At 53.0% G+C, this 19141-nt stretch overlaps 1 protein-coding gene across 2 annotated transcripts in view; it reads left to right on the forward strand.

The window, feature by feature from the left end:
- The first annotated feature begins 417 nt into the window (after positions 1-417).
- taf6 (TAF6 RNA polymerase II, TATA box binding protein (TBP)-associated factor) overlaps positions 418-19141 on the forward strand; it is a 31698-nt gene continuing 12974 nt past the window's right edge. The window contains exons 1-12 of one of the 2 annotated variants that reach the window (XM_060854450.1): positions 418-493; positions 1621-1797; positions 4436-4522; positions 7010-7163; positions 8678-8734; positions 11118-11237; positions 11418-11560; positions 11670-11756; positions 13488-13589; positions 14687-14869; positions 15355-15429; positions 18056-18181. In XM_060854450.1, the coding sequence (XP_060710433.1) occupies positions 1642-1797; positions 4436-4522; positions 7010-7163; positions 8678-8734; positions 11118-11237; positions 11418-11560; positions 11670-11756; positions 13488-13589; positions 14687-14869; positions 15355-15429; positions 18056-18181 (1290 nt within the window). In that variant the 5' untranslated portion in view covers positions 418-493; positions 1621-1641. The remainder of the gene's footprint in view (positions 494-1620; positions 1798-4435; positions 4523-7009; positions 7164-8677; positions 8735-11117; positions 11238-11417; positions 11561-11669; positions 11757-13487; positions 13590-14686; positions 14870-15354; positions 15430-18055; positions 18182-19141) is intronic. The other variant, XM_060854451.1, reaches the window with a different exon arrangement.

Raw genomic sequence — 19141 nt, forward strand, 5'->3', positions numbered from 1 at the left:
AGGGAGGGAGGGGAGAGGGTGAAGGTGGGGGAGAGTGAGGGAGGGAGGGGAGAGGGTGAAAGTGGGGGAGAGTGAGGGAGGGAGGGGAGAGGGTGAAGGTGGGGGAGAGTGAGGGAGGGAGGAGAGAGGGTGAGGTGGGGGGGAGAGTGAGGGAGGGAGGAGAGAGGGTGAAGGTGGGGGAGAGTGAGGGAGGGAGGGAGGGGAGAGGGTGAAGGTGGGGGAGAGTGAGGGAGGGAGGGGAGAGGGTGAAGGTGGGGGTGAGTGAGGGAGGGAAGGAGAGGAGTGAGGTGAGGGTGGCAGAGAGGGAGGGAGGACAGGAGAGGGTGAGGGACGGAGAGTAGTGAGTGGAGTGGGGAGTGAGGGACGAGGGGTAAGGGAGGGAGAGATAGGTGTGTGTGTGTGTGTGGGTGGGAGGGAGGGAGACATAAACTGTGTCGAGGGAGAGAGCCCACTGTTCCCTCTCGGCCACCTCCCTCAGCAGCAGCTTCTCTGGGTGAGTGTGAGGGAGAGGCCAGGAGGGAATTTATGACCCCAGTCATCTTTGTCGATACCTCCCCTGCACCCAAGCTCCTCACCACCCTATCCCACCAACAGCTCCCCTCCTCTGCTGAGATACCCATCTTTTCCAAGATCCCCTTCTCCCCTCCCCCCGGCCAGCTGAGATCCTCCTCCCCCCGGCTCTCCCTCCTCGAGCACTGTAATAATAAAAAAAGCCGAATGCTGTGCACTTCGGAAAACAGAAATTGCTGGAGAAGCTCAGCAGAGTCTGCCAGTGGTTGCAGAGAGTGAAACCGAGTTAGCATCTATTCCCCTCTTTCTCCATTCCACTCCCAAGCTAATTATCCCTCATGTCACGGGAGGGGGGGGATCTGGGGAGAGTGACGTGGAGGTAACCGTGAATTAATAGACTCCTTTCGTGGGAGGGGGGACATACTGTCGAATCTTTGGCTGTTTTATGTACAGGAGACTTTTGTATCTGTAATCCTTGCGGCAGGCGGTGGTGAATGCTGGAGTTGTATCTCCCCTTCTTGGGGGAAGAATCGAGTGCTCGTTTAAAGATAGAAGACGGGGGTTGAAAAGAATTTCTTCTGAGTGTTTTTGTCACAAAAACCCAACAGGGAAGGAAATCTGCTGCTCTTAGCCAGTCTGGCCTCCACGTGACTCCAGACACGCAGTGCTGTGGCTGACTCCTGACTGAAATGGTCGAGTCAGCCGCTCAGTTGAAGGGGGTGAGGGAATAAATGCTGGCCTCTCGCCACCAATGCCCACTTCCCGTGTGTGAATCAAGAATTGTCTGGTTTTGTGCTCCCTGCTGGGCTGTACGAAGGCACTTGTTCAAAGTGAAATACTGCGGGAGCTGGGAGAAGTGACCAGCAGGTCAGGCAGCCTCGGTGGAGAGAGATGGGGAACTGGCAAGTGTTTGTCTTCCCCGGAAACGTTTCACCCTGCTTCGCGGAGAGCTGGCTGTTCTGTCCGAGCCGTAGTATCAGCTCTGGTTCTTTGGGAGCGGGAAAGGTTCTCGCTCGGTGCGCGCCGCACGGTGCGGATGTGTTGGTGGCCCTGAAGAGCACCTTGATTTATTGTCTTTCCCCTCCCTTTCTGTCTGCTTGCTTCCTGTAGGCTGTATGATGGGAGGTGAGCATGGCCAATGAGAAGAAACTGAAGATCAGCAACACGCTGCTTCCCACCGAGTCGATGAAAGTCATCGCCGAGTCCATAGGAATCTCCCAGCTTTCGGAGGATACTTGCCAAAGCTTGACTGAGGAGGTCAGCTACAGGATCAAAGAGCTGGCCCAGGTGAGCCTCCCTCTGTTTAAAGGGCATTTCTGTTTCACTACCCTGTGTTTGCGAGCGCGCATGCGCCGTGTTTGTGCACGTGTGTGTTTTCCCCGTGTTTTAGTCAGCTGCCGCATCACACAGAAGAGACCCTTTGAGTCTCCATCCCACTATCTACACTAGTCCCACTTCCTCATTCCTCATGAAGGGCTCCTGCCCGAGACGTCGATTCTCCTGCTCCTCGGATGCTGCCTGACCTGCTGTGCTTTTTCCATCTTGACTCTGATCTCCAGCGTTTGCAGTCCTCACTTTCGCCAAAGCCTTGAATGTTGTCTCACGCCCCCAGTGCTCATCCCATCACAAGCCTAATCCCTGATGAAGGGCTTATGCCCGAGACGTTGATTCTCCTGCTCCTCGGATGCTGCCTGATCTGCTGTACTTTCCCAACGACGCGCTCCCGGCCCCTCCCATTGCAGGAAAACTTTGTTTTTGTTAGCATCTTTTGAACAGGCACCCTTGAAAAACTGGCAAAAATCATACACCTCTCGTATCATGAAGTTCGCTGTATTATTCAGTCCAATTATTACACCTTTTAAAATTAATCTATCTTGCTGTAAATGTCCTCGTTCAATCAAGTTGATTTAATTTTGAGTCACTTTCTCCTCAAATGCCACCATCTGAGTAGTCAGGTGAGGGTGTGAGTTAGAAGGCTCTCTGTCAGTAGGTTTTATTTAAGGTGAAGTTGCATTCTTATTTCAGAGATCTATGCTGTAAACAAAGTGTAACAGTGATGTGTACACCCCTGCGCTATGTTTCTGTTAGTTAGTGAGTGTTTTTACACGTGGACCCTTGGTTATCCACTCCCGCTCCCATAGTTGCTGGATAATAAAAAAATCCGCTGTAGTTTTATTTCAAACTGTTGTGAGGTTTCCTGTCTCAGCTACCCTTCAGGGCAGTGCATTCCAGACTCCTCTGGGTGAGAAAGGTTATCCTGAATTCCCCTGTAAACCACCTGTCTTTCACTGTAAGTCCAGCCTCTGTCTTTTGTGGGTGTATATGTAGCATCCTGCACTTGTCTGATTGTGCAGGATCAAGAATGGTGCTGGAAAAGTACAGCAAATCAGGCAGCATCCGAGTCGCTGTTCTGGGAATAAGCCTTTCCTGATGAAGGGTTGACATAACAAGGAATACAAGCGTCTCTTACCTCAGAGGAGCCAGAACTTGCATTTGCACAGCGCCTGTAATAACGTAGTGAAACGCTCGAAGGAGCATAATTGACAAAATTTGGCTTTGCCCCATTTAAAGACGAGGGGCACTGGAGGCGTGATGCTGTTAGAGGCGGAATGATAGGAATCGAGAGGCCAGAACAAGTGGAGTTTGGTCATTGCTGTGGGAGGTCACATAGAAAGGGAGAGTCCACGCTCTTGGGGGGTGTGTGTGTGCGTGTGTGTATGCGCGCGTGTGTGTGTGTGCGCGCGTGTGTGTGCGTGAGCGTTAAACTGTAGGTGATGACAGATTGGCGATCAGTGCAGCTGCTGAACAGGCTTTCTCCATCAGCCCTTGACCTGCTGCAGTCCCGTGTGCTGGAGGGACACCCACTCAGCACCATTAGAGAGGGTGTTCCTGGATTCTGACTCGCTGAAGCAACGGCTGATACGTTTCCAAGTCGGGATGGTGAGGGGCTTGGAGGGGAATGTGCAGGGCGCTGGTGTCCCCGTGTAGCTGCTGCCCTCCTCTCTTTATGTACTAGAGGCCCCAGGTTTGGGAAGCTGCAGACAGAGGAGCCTCAGTGAATTTCAGCAGGTGCACCTTGGAGCGAAGGAGCTGAGGGCACAGCCTGGGAATAATGAACAGAGAGAAAGAGAAACATCTACAGCCTGAGAGTGGGGAATCGATGCAGTTCACTGCCACTGAGGGCTGTGGGGGCCAGGTCCCTGGGTATATTTAAGACAGAGATAGATAGGTTCCTGAGTATCGAGGGGATGGAGGGATATGGGAGAATGGGGTTGAGAAATGTATCAACTATGATTGAATGGTGGGGCAGACCCGATGGGCTGAATGGCCTAGTTTCTGCTCTTACATCTTATAGATGGCCTGCAGTGCTGCTGTTGAGTGTTGGTGAATGTTAAAGCTGGTCGATGGGGGATGGATCCTGCGTCTGAGTTAACTTTGCGTTTCACACATTCTGTCATTCCAGTTTCAGACGGACATTACCAGGGAGCTGGACGTGGCCGGTCTGGCTAAAGGGATCGCGGGGTACACAGAGAAAGTGGGAGTGGGATACTGAGGTTGCATGGTGGGGCAGGCCGGAAGGGCTGAGTGGCCGACTCCTGCATCCGTTTTCAATGTTAACTCTGTACCGGGGGTGGGGGGGCTAGTGGGAGGATAGGAAAATCACGTGTGGTGCTGGAAAAGCCCAGAAGGACAGGCAGCATCCGGGGAGCAGGAGAATCGACGTTTCGGGCAGGAGCCCTTCCCTGACGAAGCTGCTGCTCCTCGGATGCTGCCTGGCCTGCTGTGCTTTTCCAGCACCACATTCCTGACTCCAATCTCCAGCATCTCACTTACTCCCAATGGGATAACCTGCACCGGGAGTCCTCCTGAGCCGGTTAAAGGGACCTTTTCATCGAATGTGTGTCTTTGATGTCTCCCCGTTCAGGATGCTCTGAAGTACATGTACCATGGGAAGCGGAAGAAGCTAACGACAGTGGACATCGACTGTGCTCTGAAGCTGAAAAATGTGGAGGTTTGTCAATCCCCTACATCCCTTCCCACTGCTTACCCATCCCCCTCACCCCAGACTAAGGAGAAATGATTTACCCAGGGATTAGGGCCTTTGATCTCAGAGTGGAGGTGGGGACAGGGTGGGATGGTGAGGCTGATGCTCATCATTGCGGGAATGCCTTGGTGACCGAGGCTGCAAATGCTGCTGGAGGGATTGACACAAACGCAACTGAATCTCTAATTAAAACCTCACCTCCCGGCCAGCACTGATTGCCAGCAAAAAGCAGCACCCCCCCCCCCCCCAACAGGTCTCCTTTTGGGGGTGAGGGGATAACCTGCCATCTTTATCCAGTCTGCCTTCCACAGGGCTCCACACTGACCCAAAGCAGCCCAGGCACACCACTCCGTGGATACAGACAAATACTGGCCGTATCAGCACTCCCCGGGTAGAAAATAGGATGAAGATCCACAGGGAGAGGTTTCAGCCAAAGTTGTGAAGGAAGCTGTCTGATACCTCCGGCCTGCCTCACGGTTTGGAGAGAGCTATGTCTTGACCTTTCTTTTCCTTGTCACAGTGGCTCAGTGGTTAGCGCGGCTGCCTCGCAGCGCCCGGGACCCGGGTTCAATCCCACCCTCGGGAGACTGGCTGCATGGATTCCCCAGTATCTGCAGGGGTTTCCTCCAGATGCTCCGGTTTCCGGTTAGGGTGGATTGGCCGTGCTAAATTGTCCCATAGTGCCCAGGGATGCACAGGTTAGGGTGGATTGGCTGTGCTAAATTGTCCCATAGTGCCCAGGGATGTGCAGGTTAGGGTGGATTGGCCATGCTAAATTGTCCCATAGTGTCCAGGGATGTGCAGGTTAGGGTGGATTGGCCGTGCTAAATTGTCCCATAGTGCCCCAGGGATGTGCAGGTTAGGGTGGATTGGCCGTGCTAAATTGTCCCACAGTGCCCAGGGATGTACAAGTTAGGGTGGATTGGCCGTGCTAAATTATCCCATAGTGCCCAGGGATGTGCAGGTTAGGGTGGGTTGGCCGTGGGAAATGCTGGGTAGGGCGGTGGGTCTGGATGGGATGGTCTTCAGAAGGTCAGAGTCGACTCAATGGACCAAATGGTCAACTTCCACACTGTGGGGATTCTATTCTATTCTATCGTCTTTGTCCAGTTGTGGTCATGAATGTCCCTCTGGAATCTTCCTCCACCTCTGTTTGTGGTGGCGTGTTCCAGATCCTGATATCTCCGAATTAAAAGAACAGTCCCGTGCCTCCGCACCGTCAAACAGAAGGTTCTAAAACTCTGCGTATCTGTGGGAATGCCACTATCTGTAAGGCACAAGTCACAAGTGTCACGGAATACTGCCCATTTGCCCTGGAAAGGTGCAGCTCCAGGAACACTGGAAGATTGACACGATCTGGGGCAAAGCCTGGCCTGCTTAATTGGCAGCACATCTGCCACTTTCAAAGCTCGCCCTCCCCGTTACCAAGGGGCAGTCGCAGCACTGTGTCCCATCTACAAGATGCACTGCAGCAGAACGCCAGGGCTCCTCAGACAGCACCTTCCAAGCCCACGACCTCTGCCATCTAGAAGGACCAGGGCAGCAAGTATGTGGGGACGTCAACCCCTGCACGTTCCCCACTCCCCGTCCCGACTTGGAAATATAACAGCAGTGCCCTCAGTGTGGCTGGGTCAGGATCCTGAAACCCCCTCCCTGACAGCACTGTGTGGGCATCCCTACACCGCATGGGACTGTGGTGGTTCCCGAGGGAAGCTCACCCCCCCACCCTCTGTCAAAACAAAATAAACGCTGGCCAGTCCATTGATGTGGAAATTCCAAGCAAGCTGAAAGCACAAGCTCCTCCATTAATTTTCCCATTGTTCTGCTCTTAAGAATAATCCCAGCCTGTCAGTTCTCTCCACAGCAACTGGAGTCCATCATAGAGACATACAGTATGGAAACAGACCCTTCGGCCCAGCCCGTCCATGCTAACCAGGTTGCCAAAGCTGATCCAGTCCCATTTGCCAGTATTTAGCCCATATCTCCCTAAAGAGAAAGTGAGGTCTGCAGATGCATATCTCCCTAAACCCTTTAGCCATTCTAAATTGCCCATAGTGTTAGGTGCGTTAGTCAGAGGGAAATGGGCTGGGATGGGTTAATCTTCAGAGGGTTGGTTTGGGCTGAAGGGCCTGTTTCCACACTGTAGAGAATCTAATCTAATCATATCCCCATCCAGCTGCCTGCTAACTGCTGTAATTGTACCCAGCCTCCACCTCTTCCTCTGGCAGCTCGTTCCATACACGTACCACCCTCTGTGTGAAAAAGTTCCCCCTCAGGTCCTTTATAAAGCTGTCCCCTTCATACAGAGGGCATAGGCTTGTCATCTGCCACAATCCCTGGCTTAGAGAAGCCAAGGCAAACACATTTATTAAGGGTGGAGGGGACAGGGCCCCCTGAACCCTAACTCTAGCCCTCTAACCAGCTGCCTCCCTCTGCTCTGCCCCCTCTCTGCAGCCGCTGTACGGGTTCCACGCCCAGGAGTTCATTCCCTTCCGGTACGCCAGCGGGGGCGGGCGCGAGCTCCACTTCTACGAGGAGAAGGAGGTGGACCTCAGCGACATCATCAACACGCCCCTCCCGCGGGTGCCGCTGGACGTCTGCCTCAAAGGTAAACAGCGAGCCCTCGTCTCAACCCCCCATCCCCCCTCCTCCTGCGGGCCCTCTGGAAAGGACCAGGCTAACGCTGCAGCGTCAAATCCGTCACTTTGTAAATGCGGAGTTTGCGTCACGAGGGCTCTTCGTGGCACAGTGGTAGTGTCCCTATCCCTGAGCCGGGAGGCTTAGCTTCAGGTTCCACCTGCTGTCAGGGTGTGTTTGAGCTCTTCTAAGTACGTTGATTTAAAAAGACAAACGCCAAGGTGTTGCCGAGAGAGGAGACTTGCTGTTAAATGTGTTTTGTCTTGCACGCTTCAGGATAGGTACAAGAATGCCACTTCCCACGGGGAACATCGATTTACACAGCCCTCGGTGCGGGACAGTTCCCCTGCCCACACTCTGGGTGGTTGGGGCATTGTCACCGAGATTACATCATCCCCCTTTTGGTCAGTACTTCTACCGGGCACTTTCTGCAGCAATGTCCCTGGGGTGGCACCATGGTTGGCACTGCTGCCTCACAGCGCCAGGGACCCGGGTTCAACACCAGCCTCGGGCGACTGTCTGTGTGGAGTTTGCACGTTCTCCCCGTGTCTGCTTAGTTTCCTCCCACAGCCCAAAGATGTGCAAGTTAGGGTGGATTGGCCGTGCTAAATTGTCCCATAGTGCCCAGGGATGTGCAGGTTAGGGTGGATTGGCCGCGCTAAATTGTCCCATAGTGCCCAGGGATGTGCAGGTTAGGGTGGATTGGCCGTGCTAAATTGTCCCATAGTGCCCAGGGATGTGCAGGTTAGGGTGGATTGGTCGTGCTAAATTGTCCCATAGTGCCCAGGGATGTGCAGGTTAGGGTGGATTGGCCGTGCTAAATTGTCCCATAGTGCCCAGGGATGTGCAGGTTAGGGTGGGTTGGCCGTGCTAAATTGTCCCATGAGGTGCATTAGCCGGGGGTAAATATGAGCAAAGAGTCTGGTGGGTCACTCTTTGGAGGGTCGGTATGGACTTATTGGGCCGAAGGGCCCGTTTCCACACTGTAGGGAATCCAATCATTCTGACTGATTTGGCATTCTTGCGTCTGTCCCAGTGGGTGTGAGAGGAAACTCCATGGCAACCATTTATTAATAGAGAATGAACAGCTGCAATTAAAATATCTGTGCTGTTCTCTGGTACCCATCTTGGGGGGGCGAAGAATCTGCCGTCCTAACCCTGCATGTGACTCCAGACCCACGGCCAACGTGAGTGCCTGTGACCCCCTTCCAAGTGTGGCGGTGGAAAAGCTCAGCTGGTCAGGCAGTATCCGCGGAGCAGGAGAATCCAGGCATAAGCGGGTCATCAGGAAGCTGAGATAGCAGCTTAGTAAGCTGCTCCGCTGTAGGGAGCTCTCCGATAGACGTTTGAGGTGGGTGGGTGAGTGAGGGGTGGGTAACGAATGGTGCCCTTGCAGCTCAAGGTTGTGGGGTGTTGGCGTGTGGGTGCAGTTGGAGGGTGGAATTTAATTGAGTGTAACTGTCTCTCTCTCTCTTTGCTTCTCAGCTCACTGGCTCAGTATAGAGGGAATCCAACCTGCGATCCCAGAGAATCCACCACCCGGTAAGCTTTGGCAATGTCTGCTGCCTCGTTTCTGATCCCAACGGTGTTCCACAGGGATATATACTGTCTCCACTTCTGTCTGTAATCAGTGATCTAGATGAAAACGTAGAAGGTGTGGTGAGTAAGTTTGCAGCTGGGTGATACAGGGAAGAACAGTATCCAGGATTACAAAGCATCTTGATCAGTTGGGTTAATGGGCTGAGGAGTGGCGAATGGAGTTTAATTTGGATAAATGGGAGGTCAAATAAACAAGGGCAGAACTTACCCAATTACAAGTCGGGTTCTGGGGAGTGTTGGACACAGAAAGACCTGGGGATTGAGGTACACAGTTATTTGAAATTTACGTTATAGTAGACGTTGCTTAAGAAAATGTCAAGAGTGTGGTGCTGGAAAAGCACAGCAGGTCAGGCAGCATCCGAGGAGCAGGAGGATTGACGTTTCGGGCATATTCCCTTCATCAGGAATGAGGCTTCTGGGCCGGGGGCTGAGGTACGATGGGGAGGGGGTGGGGTACGATGGGAGGTAGCTGAGAAAGCGATGGGTGGATGAAGGTGAGGGAATCACCTGATGAAGGAGCGTCACTCCGAAAGCTAATGTGCTTCCAATTAAACCTGTTGGACTATAACCTGGTGTTGTTGTGATTTTTAACTGTGTACACCCCAGTCCAACATCGGCATCTCCAAATCCAGAAGGTGAGGGAGGAATTGATAGGTCAGAGGGGGCAGTGATGGATGGGTCCAGAGGGTTGGGACTGGGATAATGTGGGGGGAGGGGAAATGAGGAAGCTGTTGAAATCCACATTGATCCCGTGTGGTTGAGGGGTCCCGAGGTGGAATATGAGACGTTCCTCCTCCAGGCGTCGGGTGGTAAGAGTCTGGTGGTGGAGGAGGCCCAGGACCTGCATGTCCTTGACCGAGTGGGAGGGGGAGTTGAAGGGTTCAGCCACAGGGCAGTGGGGTTGGTGGGGGTGAAGCCTCATTGAAGAAGTTGTCTTTCTCTCTCTAGAGAAAAAACTTTCTCCAGCTGGTTCCAGAGATGTTTTAATACATTTTCCTTCATTGCTCTGACCTGTTGAGATGGTGGTGTTGGACCGGGGTGGACAAGGCCAGAGGTCTCATAACGCCAGGCTACAGTCCAACAAATCACCTGAGGAAAGGGCAGTGCTCCGAAAGCTTGTGATTTCAAGTAAACCTGTTGGACTGTGACCTGGTGTTGTCAGACCTATTGAGTATAGGTGTGTATCCAATTCTTCGAGGAGAAAGTGAGGACTGCAGATGCTGGAGACCAGAGCTGAAAATGTGTTGCTGGAAAAGCGCAGCAGGTCAGGCAACATCCGAGCAGCAGGAGAATCGACACTTCGGGCAAAAACCCTGCCTCCATTCCTGATGAAGGGCTTTTGCCCGAAACGTCGATTTTCCTGCTCCTCGGATGCTGCCTGACCTGCTGTGCTTTTCCAGCACCACTCTAATCTAGACCCTGGTTTCCAGCATCTGCAGTCCTTGTTTTTACCCAGTCCAATTCTGTCCAGCCGTGCGGTAGGGAGGATATTATTATACTGAAGAGGGTTCAAAGTTTGGGAGCGGATTTGTAGCCCGGGTGCTCGTTGTTGTGGTTCTGTTCACCGAGCTGGGAGTTTGTGTTGCAGACGTTTCGTCCCCCTGTCTAGGTGACACCCTCAGTGCTTGGGAGCCTCTTGTGAAGCGCTTCTGTGATTTTTCCTCCGGCAAGATCTTCCTGAAGAGGGTTCAGAAAAGATTTACCGGGATGTTGCCAGGATATGGAGGGGTTGGGTTATACAGAGAGACTGGGACCTTATTTCACTGGAGTGTGGGATGTTGAGGGGTAACCGAAAAGTTATAAAATCTTGAATGGCAGAGATAAGGTGAATGACCTGTGCCCTTTCCTGAGGATGGAGGATTTCAAGAATAGGGACTTGTTTTTTAAGGTGAAGATTTAACAAGAGATAGAAGGGGCATTATTTTCTTACGTGGGGTAGTTTGTTAGGGTTGATATGAGCGTGGTGCAGTGACTGAAGTGTGACTGTTTGTCTAGTGATTGTTAAATCAGGGAATGTGTCTCCTCTGTTCCTTCCATCTCCAGAATAAATTCCAAACGTAACCCAGTTTCTGTACCTGCTTGCTCTTTTGTTAAGGAGGAGAAAGTGAGGTCTGCAGATACTGGAGATCAGAGCTGAAAATGTGTTGCTGGAAAAGCGCAGCAGGTCAGGCAGCATCCAAGGAGCAGGAGATTCAAGAAGGGCTTATGCCCGAAACGTCGAATCTCCTGTTCCTTGGATGCTGCCTGACCTGCTGCTCGTTTGTTAAGGCCCTGGTCTTCGGCCTGAGCTGCTAACTGGGGTCGCTTTCCTCTTCTGTCTCCTTAGCCCCGAAAGAGCAGCAGAAGGTCGAGTCGACGGAACCCTTGAAGGTCATCAAGCCAGGCCAGGAGGAGGAAGGACAAGGGAAGGGCAAAGGTCAAGGGGCTTCAGCCACGGATGGCAAAGGTCAGTCAGACCAAGCCCTGGCCTTCACGGTGTCTTCTCCCTCGCGCGCTCCCGCTCTTGTTCACGACACCCACCACCCCCACCCCCGCTCGCCCTCCCCACCCAACTCGTTGGCCCTCTGCTTTATTGTGTTTCTGCTGTTTAATAAGGCTCTGCCCTGTCTTTCTCTCACTCTCTCAGGTAAAGATAAAAAGAAGTCTCTGCTGGATGGGGCCGTACTGAAACTCAAACCGAGGACCACACACGAGCTGTCGGTGGAGCAGCAGCTGTACTACAAGGAGATAACAGAGGCCTGTGTGGGCTCCTGTGAGGCTAAGCGTGCGGTAAGATCTTTTCTTGGCGTGTGAAACACAGCCCGTGGGGGTTTACACAGCAGCCTGTTCCAGTTGTCATGACCTTGTGGCTGACTGCTGTCCTCATTCACTGACACAGGAGGCGCTGCAGAGCATAGCCACTGACCCAGGCCTGTACCAGATGTTACCCAGATTCAGCACCTTCATATCGGAAGGGGTAAAACAAGTAACATTATTCCCTATATGCTCTCTGTGTGTGTCTCTGTCTCCCTGTGTATGTGTGTGTGTGTGTGTGTGTGTGTGTGTCTGTCTGTCTGTCTGTCTGTCTGTCTCCCTCTCTGTGTGTGTCTCTGTCTCCCTCTCTGTGTCTCTGTCTCCCTCTGTGTGTGTGTGTCTCTGTCTCCCTCTCTGTGTCTCTGTCTCCCTCTGTGTGTGTGTGTCTCTGTCTCCCTCTCTGTGAGTGTGTCTCTGTCTCCCTCTGTGTGTGTGTGTCTCTGTCTCCCTCTGTGTGTGTGTCTCTGTCTCCCTCTGTGTGTGTGGGTGTCTGTCTGTCTGTCTCCCCCTCTCTCGTGTGTGTGCGTCTGTCTCCCTCTCATGTGTGTCTCTCTCCCACCCCCCCACCCGTTCCCACCCCCCCCCTCTCCCACCCCCCTCTCTTTCCCCCCCCCAAGTGACCTTGTACATATTGTAACCCAGGGCTCAGCAGCGTACATGTAGAAAGGATATTTCTCTCGGTTTGGTACGTGGCTGCGCATGGAGGGGGTGGGAGGGGCAGTCTCTAGATGAGGGGTGGGTCATTGAGATTTAAAAAAATAAAATCTCTACAGTGTGGAAACAGGCCAATTCACCCAACAAGTTCACACCGACCCTCCAAAGAGTAACCCACCCAGACCCGTTCCCTGCCCTAACATTATACATTTACTACTGACTAATCCACCCTAACCTGCACATCCCTGGACACTATAGGACAATTTAGCACGGCCAATCCACCCTAACCTGCACATCCCTGGGCACTATGGGACAATTTAGCACGGCCAATCCACCCTAACCTGCACATCCCTGGGCACTATGGGACAATTTAGCACGGCCAATCCACCCTAACCTGCACATCCCTGGGCACTATGGGACAATTTAGCATGGCCAATCCACCTTAACCTGCACATCCCTGGGCACTATGGGACAATTTAGCACGGCCAATCCACCCTAACCTGCACATCCCTGGGCACTATGGGACAATTCAGCACGGCCAATCCACCCTAACCTGCACATCCCTGGGCACTATGGGACAATTTAGCACGGCCAATCCACCCTAACCTGCACATCCCTGGGCACTGTGGGACAATTTAGCACGGCCAATCCACCCTAACCTGCACATCCCTGGGCACTGTGGGACAGTTTAGCACGGCCAATCCACCCTAACTATACCTTTTGGACTGTGGGAGGAAACTGGAGTACCCGGAGGAAACCCACACAGACGCAGGAAGAGTGTGCAAACTCCACACAGACAGTCACCCGAGGGTGGGAATCGGATCCGGGCCCCTGGCGCTGTGAGGCAGCGGCGCTAACCACTGAGCCGCCGTGTCACAGTTTGATATGAGAAACAGTGCAGGAAAATGACGCTGAGTAGAAGAGAAACCATTTCCTCTCGTACTGTCACCAAGACCCCCCCCCCGCCACCGACTGTCTGTTCTCTCTCCACCGCCCCCCCCCCCCCCGTCTGTCCTGTTCTGAACAATGTTCAGAGCCCATCTACAACACAAGAAAGCAGTTTACCTCGGCTAAAGGTGTTTCTGCATAAGAGTGAGACCAGAGCTAGGAGTCGTCAATATAACGCCGTCATGAAGGAATCCCATGGGAATTCAGCAGCAATGTCTTTGCCCAGCCAGTGTGGGGTTTTCCTGGCACAGACGGGTATAAACTGGGTGACTCTCAGTCTGTGTGTGTTCCTGCTGCTCAGGTGCGGGTGAACGTGGTACAAAACAACCTGGCCTTGCTGATCTACCTGATGCGGATGGTGAAGGCATTGATGGACAATCCTACCCTGTACCTGGAGAAATACGTGAGTGCTGTTGAGTTTTCCCCGCTCCCGAGAGGGGGCCGGCATTTCTGTAGCACCTTTCGCCACCGTCGGCCAAGTCCCTTGTCGCCAGTGAAGCGCCTCGGCTCTTGAAGAGGGCTCCCACTGGCAACGTGGGGAAACGTAACTACACAGCGCCCAGTGCTGTGGCTCTCATCAGCTGCTACATTTCTGTAGCGCCCTTTGGCACAGCCAAGTCGTCGCAGGGTGCTCCAGCGATGTTTTGCCAGCATGTAACACCCCCTGCAGAGTGAGGAGGGGGCTACTAGGAGGTGGCAGCAGGATGGTGGCTCACCCAGGGTGGGGTTTTAACGGAGCATCGTGAGGGAGGGTGGAGAGGGTTTGAGGAGAAAGATCTGGGCCCCCAGTTGGCTGTTGGTGCAGAAATTAAAAGTGGGAGTGGGAGATGTGTGGGGGAAGCTGGGACTGGGTGGGGAATGGTGCAGGACACTGGGATCAGAGATGGGGAGGGGGGAGATGATGGCTCAGTGTCATTGTCACAGCTCAGTTAGGCCCAGGCCATGTCGCGGGGACCCCTTGGAATTCCTGCAAAAAAACAACCCCACGATCTGAAATATAGAGAACAGCAATGACCATCGTCAATCCCCGGAAATAACCCTCTGGGTCACTGACATCCTTCTGAGAAGGAAACCGCCGTCCTGGCCTACACGTGACTCCAGCCTGAAGCCAGCAGTAAATGCCCACGTCCTGTTCCTGAACTTTGAAAAGAAGGAAAAGACCCGGGGGTGGTAGGAAGCTGCAGGGATGGGGTGGGAGTGACAGGGAGGTGTCCCGTGGGAGAGAGCTGGATGTGTCACCCGGGTAACGGGGGCGCTGGGCACATTGGGGAGGGAGGGGGCTGGGTGTGTAGTGGGGGGTGGGTGTGTCGGGGAGGGAGGGGGTTGGGGTGTGACGTGGGGGTGGGCGTGTCGGGGAGGGAGGGGGTTGGGTGTGTCTAGTGGGTGGGGGAGGGTGGAGGAGCATGTCTTGATCTGCACCATTTCCTCCCGTGCTGTCACTATGTCCCCCCTGACTGTGTCCTGTTCTCTCTCTCTCTCTCCCCCCCCCCCCGCCCCCAGCTCCACGAGCTGATCCCCGCAGTGGTGACCTGCATCGTCAGCCGCCAACTCTGCCTGCGCCCGGACGTGGACAACCACTGGGCGCTCCGGGACTTTGCCGCCCGCCTCATGGCACAGATCTGCAAGAACTTCAGCACCACCACCAACAACATCCAGTCGCGTATCACCAAAACCTTCACCAAGGTGAGGCCAGCCCCGTCGCCATCAGTGAGAGGGGTCGCTCTACACCCCTTACCCCTCATGGAGCGGGGTCTTCAACAGGCAAACTGTCACGGTGGGTCGGGGACGGACAGAGGAGTCTGCGGGTGTCTTGGAGGGAGGTTGGAGGTGAGGGTTCAAGCAACCTGAAGGGAGCTGGCTACCAGTGATGGAGCGGGGGAATGTGTCTGGTAGCTATAAGAATGCAAAGAAAGCGGGGCAGGGTTGCAGGAGCCTGGTGGGGGGAGGACAGTCTTGTGCCGGAGCTGAGAGATTGTAGCATCTGGAAAGGGTTCGCGGGGTGGTGATCTCTAAAGCAAGATAGGAGTGGAGATATCGGGAAGTTTTTGCCGGCCCTGGGTCAGGGCACAGCTGGAGGTGTTAACCGGAAGGTGGTGTGCGCCAGGGCCCGAGTGTTGTCACTGGGAGCTGCCCGTGTGACGCGCTCTCTCTCTCGGTTATTGTTTCAGAGTTGGCTGGATGACAAGACCCCCTGGACGACCAGGTACGGCTGCATCGCAGGATTAGCCGAGCTCAGCCACGACGTGAGTATTTGAGTGCTGCTCCCCCTCCCACCCCACCCCCCCGAGCCCCTGATATCTGGCCAGCGAAACCCTGGCACTCGGCGCTTCCCCGCGTCACTGTCTGGAAAGGGTGTTGCTTTGAAAGCTGTTGGCTGTGCGAGTCCCTTCAACGAGACTGGGTTAGCCAAAGCTCAAAATGTTAAATGGTCATTGTAGCCCGTTTTTAAGCTGGAAGCTACTGTTACAACAGGGCGGTCAACTCCTCTGTTAATTAAACCAAACACTCAGAAAAACTCAGCTCCCCCCCACCTCATAATCTGTTAGAATGTGAGTGACAGAGAAGTCCCAAATCCCACTCTTTAAAAAATAACTTCAATCTATTCTTTAACTCTAAAAGTGAACATGAAATAACAACTCTAAGCTCCTCCCCCAAGTTTTTCTTAACAGTTTACTTGCCTCCAACTCTATAACAATATGCTGTTCCTATAAAACACTTATTAAATTATTTAATTAAATTCGTTTTAGAGCCGGATGTCTTCAGTCGTCTTCCTGCTGAGGATCTCCCTGGGTCATACAAAGTTAAAAATCACACAACACCAGGTTATAGTCCAACAGGTTTAATTGGAAGCACTAGCTTTCGGAGCGTCGCTCCTTCATTAGGTAGTTGTGGAGTTCTCACAATCACCTGATGAAGGAGCAGCGCTCCGAAAGCTAGTGCTTCCAGATAAACCGGTTGGACTGTAACCTGGTCTTATACGATTTTTAACTTTGTATACCACAGTCCAGCTCCGGCACCTCCAAATCATCCCTGGGTCATCATCTATCTTTTTACTGAGAGTATGAAGCAGTACCTTTGGTAGAGAGTGTTTCTTAATGTCTTGGGTCTGCGTTATTGGCAGTTGCTCTGTCTGATTTTCGAAATGCCTGCATTTTTATATCCCCAACATCAGATCGTCTCATGGATGACAAACTAATCAATTCAAACTCGATTGATTTTAGTATCCTGGGGTATAATTTAAACTGCTTAAATTCGAATTGCTGTCAAACTAGCAACCAAAACTCAGGTATCCGTTTCATAGCCAAATGTCAGATATTTTCAATTTTCCAGTACACTCTGGGACTGCCATCTAGTCACATACACAGAGGCTTCAGTTTCGAACAGCATTCACTCTATCTTAAATTTATGGTACAAACCATTAATTTCAAACCGCAGCCTTGTTTTTTAATCTCCCTTCTGTCTTATCTTATGCTCTCGAATGTCAGTTTCCTCCTCCCGATAAGACTCGGAATGGTAACTGCTTTCTTTCCACAGATGTTACCAGACCTGCTGGGTTTCTCCAGCGCTTCTGGTTTTCATTTCAAGTTCTTGAAGGTTTGCGCTGGGGGTGGGGGAATGTGGGCCCTGCGGTTGTTCCCCATCCCTGATTAGTCAAGAGAAGGTGGTGGCGAACTGCTGGTTTGTTTCAGGGCCTGCGCTTGACCTTACTGTCGTCGCCCGGTGGGAGCAGTGAGCGCGCGTGTGCAGACAGACGTGGCATTGCAGTGCTCCGTCACTGCTAAGCTGGAATCAAACTGGGACCACGGCACTGAGAGGCAGCAGTGGTAACCACTCGGCCACCGTCCCAACCCAGCAAAGGGGCGGTGACGTGGTTTCGAGCAGGGGCAGGGTACTGAGCGACTCAGGTGCAGCTTGCGATGTACCTGTTGCCTTTGTATGTTGGGAGGTGTAGGGGGTAGAGGCCACACGTTTGTGAAGTAGAGGAGCCTTGCTGAGATGCAGGTTTGTAGGGGGTGGCAGGTGGATTAGTGGTTGCCTCACGGCTGCCTCACAGCACCAGGGGTCTGGGGTCGATCCCACCCTCCGGCGACTGTCTGTGTGGAGTTTGCACGTTCTCCCTGTGTCTACGTGGGTTTCCTCTGGGTGCTCCAGTTTCCTCCCACAATCCAAAGATGTGCAGGTCAGGGTGGATTGGCCGTGCTAAATTGTCCCATAGTGCCCAGGGATGTGCAGGTTAGGGTGGATTGGCCGTGCTAAATTGTCCCATAGTGCCCAGGGATGTGCAGGTTAGGGTGGATTGGCCGTGCTAAATTGTCCCATAGTGCCCCGGGATGTGCAGGTTAGGGTGGATTGGCCGTGCTAAATTGTCCCATAGTGCCCAGGGATGTGCAGGTTAGGGTGGATTGGCCGTGTTAAATTGTCCCATAGTGCCCAGGGATGTGCAGGTTAGGGTGGATTGGCCGTGCTAAATAGTCCCATAGTGCCCCGGGATGTGCAGGTTAGGGTGGATTGGCCGTGCTAAATTGTCCCATAGTGCCCAGGGATGTGCAGGTTAGGGTGGATTGGCCGTGTTAAATTGTCCCATAGTGCCCAGGGATGTGCAGGTTAGGGTGGATTGGCCGTGCTAAATTGTCCCATAGTGCCCAGGGATGTGCAGGTTAGGGTGGATTGGCCGTGCTGGACTGTCCCATAATTTTGGATGCATTAGTCAGAGGGGAATGGGTCTGGGTGGGTTACTCTTTGGAGGGTCGGTGTGGGCTTGTTGGGCCGAAGGACCTGTTTCCACACTGTCGGGGATTCTAATCATGTTGCAGATTGTATAAAACCTCTGTCTAAACCCCGGCATTTCCATTAACCAAACACTAACAGGTGATAAAGACCCTGATCATCCAGAGGCTGCAGGTTGAAGGGGAGCGAATCCGAGCTGTACTCGAGGGACCTGTCGTCAGTAACATCGACAAGATCGGAGCGGATCACGTCCAGAGTCTCTTACTGGTAGGTGGCCCAGGGAAGACTTCCTTCAGCAGCTGCCTTTGACTCAGGGAGTGGAAGGTCAGCTTTGTGTCTCTGGGGCACTGCCGGATTGTCTGCCTAACTTTGTTTTACTGCCGGTGGCCATTCAACCCATCGCTCCAATGCAATCCCATTTCCCCCTGAATTTAGTTCTCTTTAAGTTGCAGTCAGGTCTTCTGTAACACCATGGTTGCGTTCTGATGCGACCTCACATGATAGAAACATTGCACGTTAGCAACGGTGCTTAAAGTGTAACAGCCAACACCCGTTCTAAGGGTTCACGCTGTAGAAACTGTGTCCCCAGTCCATCATTCGGGTAACAGCGCAGTTGCATTGACAACACGCGCGTTATGACAGACTGAGGGGTGGGGCACGGTGGCTCACAAAGCCAGGGACCCGGGTTCGATTCCCACCTCAGGGCAACTGTCTGTGTGGAGTTTGCACATTCTCCCCGTGTCTGCGTGGGTTTCCTCCCACAGTCTAAAGATGTGCAGGTTCGAGTGGATTGGCCGTGCTAAATTGCCCATAGTGTTAGGTGCATTAGTCAGGAGTAAATGTAGGGGAATGGGTCTGGGTGGGTTGCTCTTCGGAGGGTCTTGTTGGGCCAAAGGGCCTGTTTCCACACTGTAGGGAATCTACTCTTAAATCTTAATCTAGACTTTATTAATCCATGCTTGCAAGTTTCTCTCTCCTCCGCCTCTCCCGTAGTGCGTTATTAGAAGTCACTACCGAATATTTTATTTCTCTAAATTTCCCCTTTGATTTGGTTGGATCTTAGACGTGTTTCTCTGGTTAGTGATTCCCCGTGGCACCCACAGTGGTATCACCTCTCTCACCTCGTGATTTTGGAACATCTTCGTTGAATCCACGTCACCCTCTCTGCTCAAGACTGAAGTAATCCCAGCTTCAGAACCGTGAAGTCCCTCATTCCTGGCACCAGTC

The sequence above is a fragment of the Hemiscyllium ocellatum genome, chromosome 44 (assembly GCF_020745735.1).
Source record: "Hemiscyllium ocellatum isolate sHemOce1 chromosome 44, sHemOce1.pat.X.cur, whole genome shotgun sequence".
Classification (NCBI taxonomy): Eukaryota; Metazoa; Chordata; class Chondrichthyes; order Orectolobiformes; family Hemiscylliidae; genus Hemiscyllium; species Hemiscyllium ocellatum.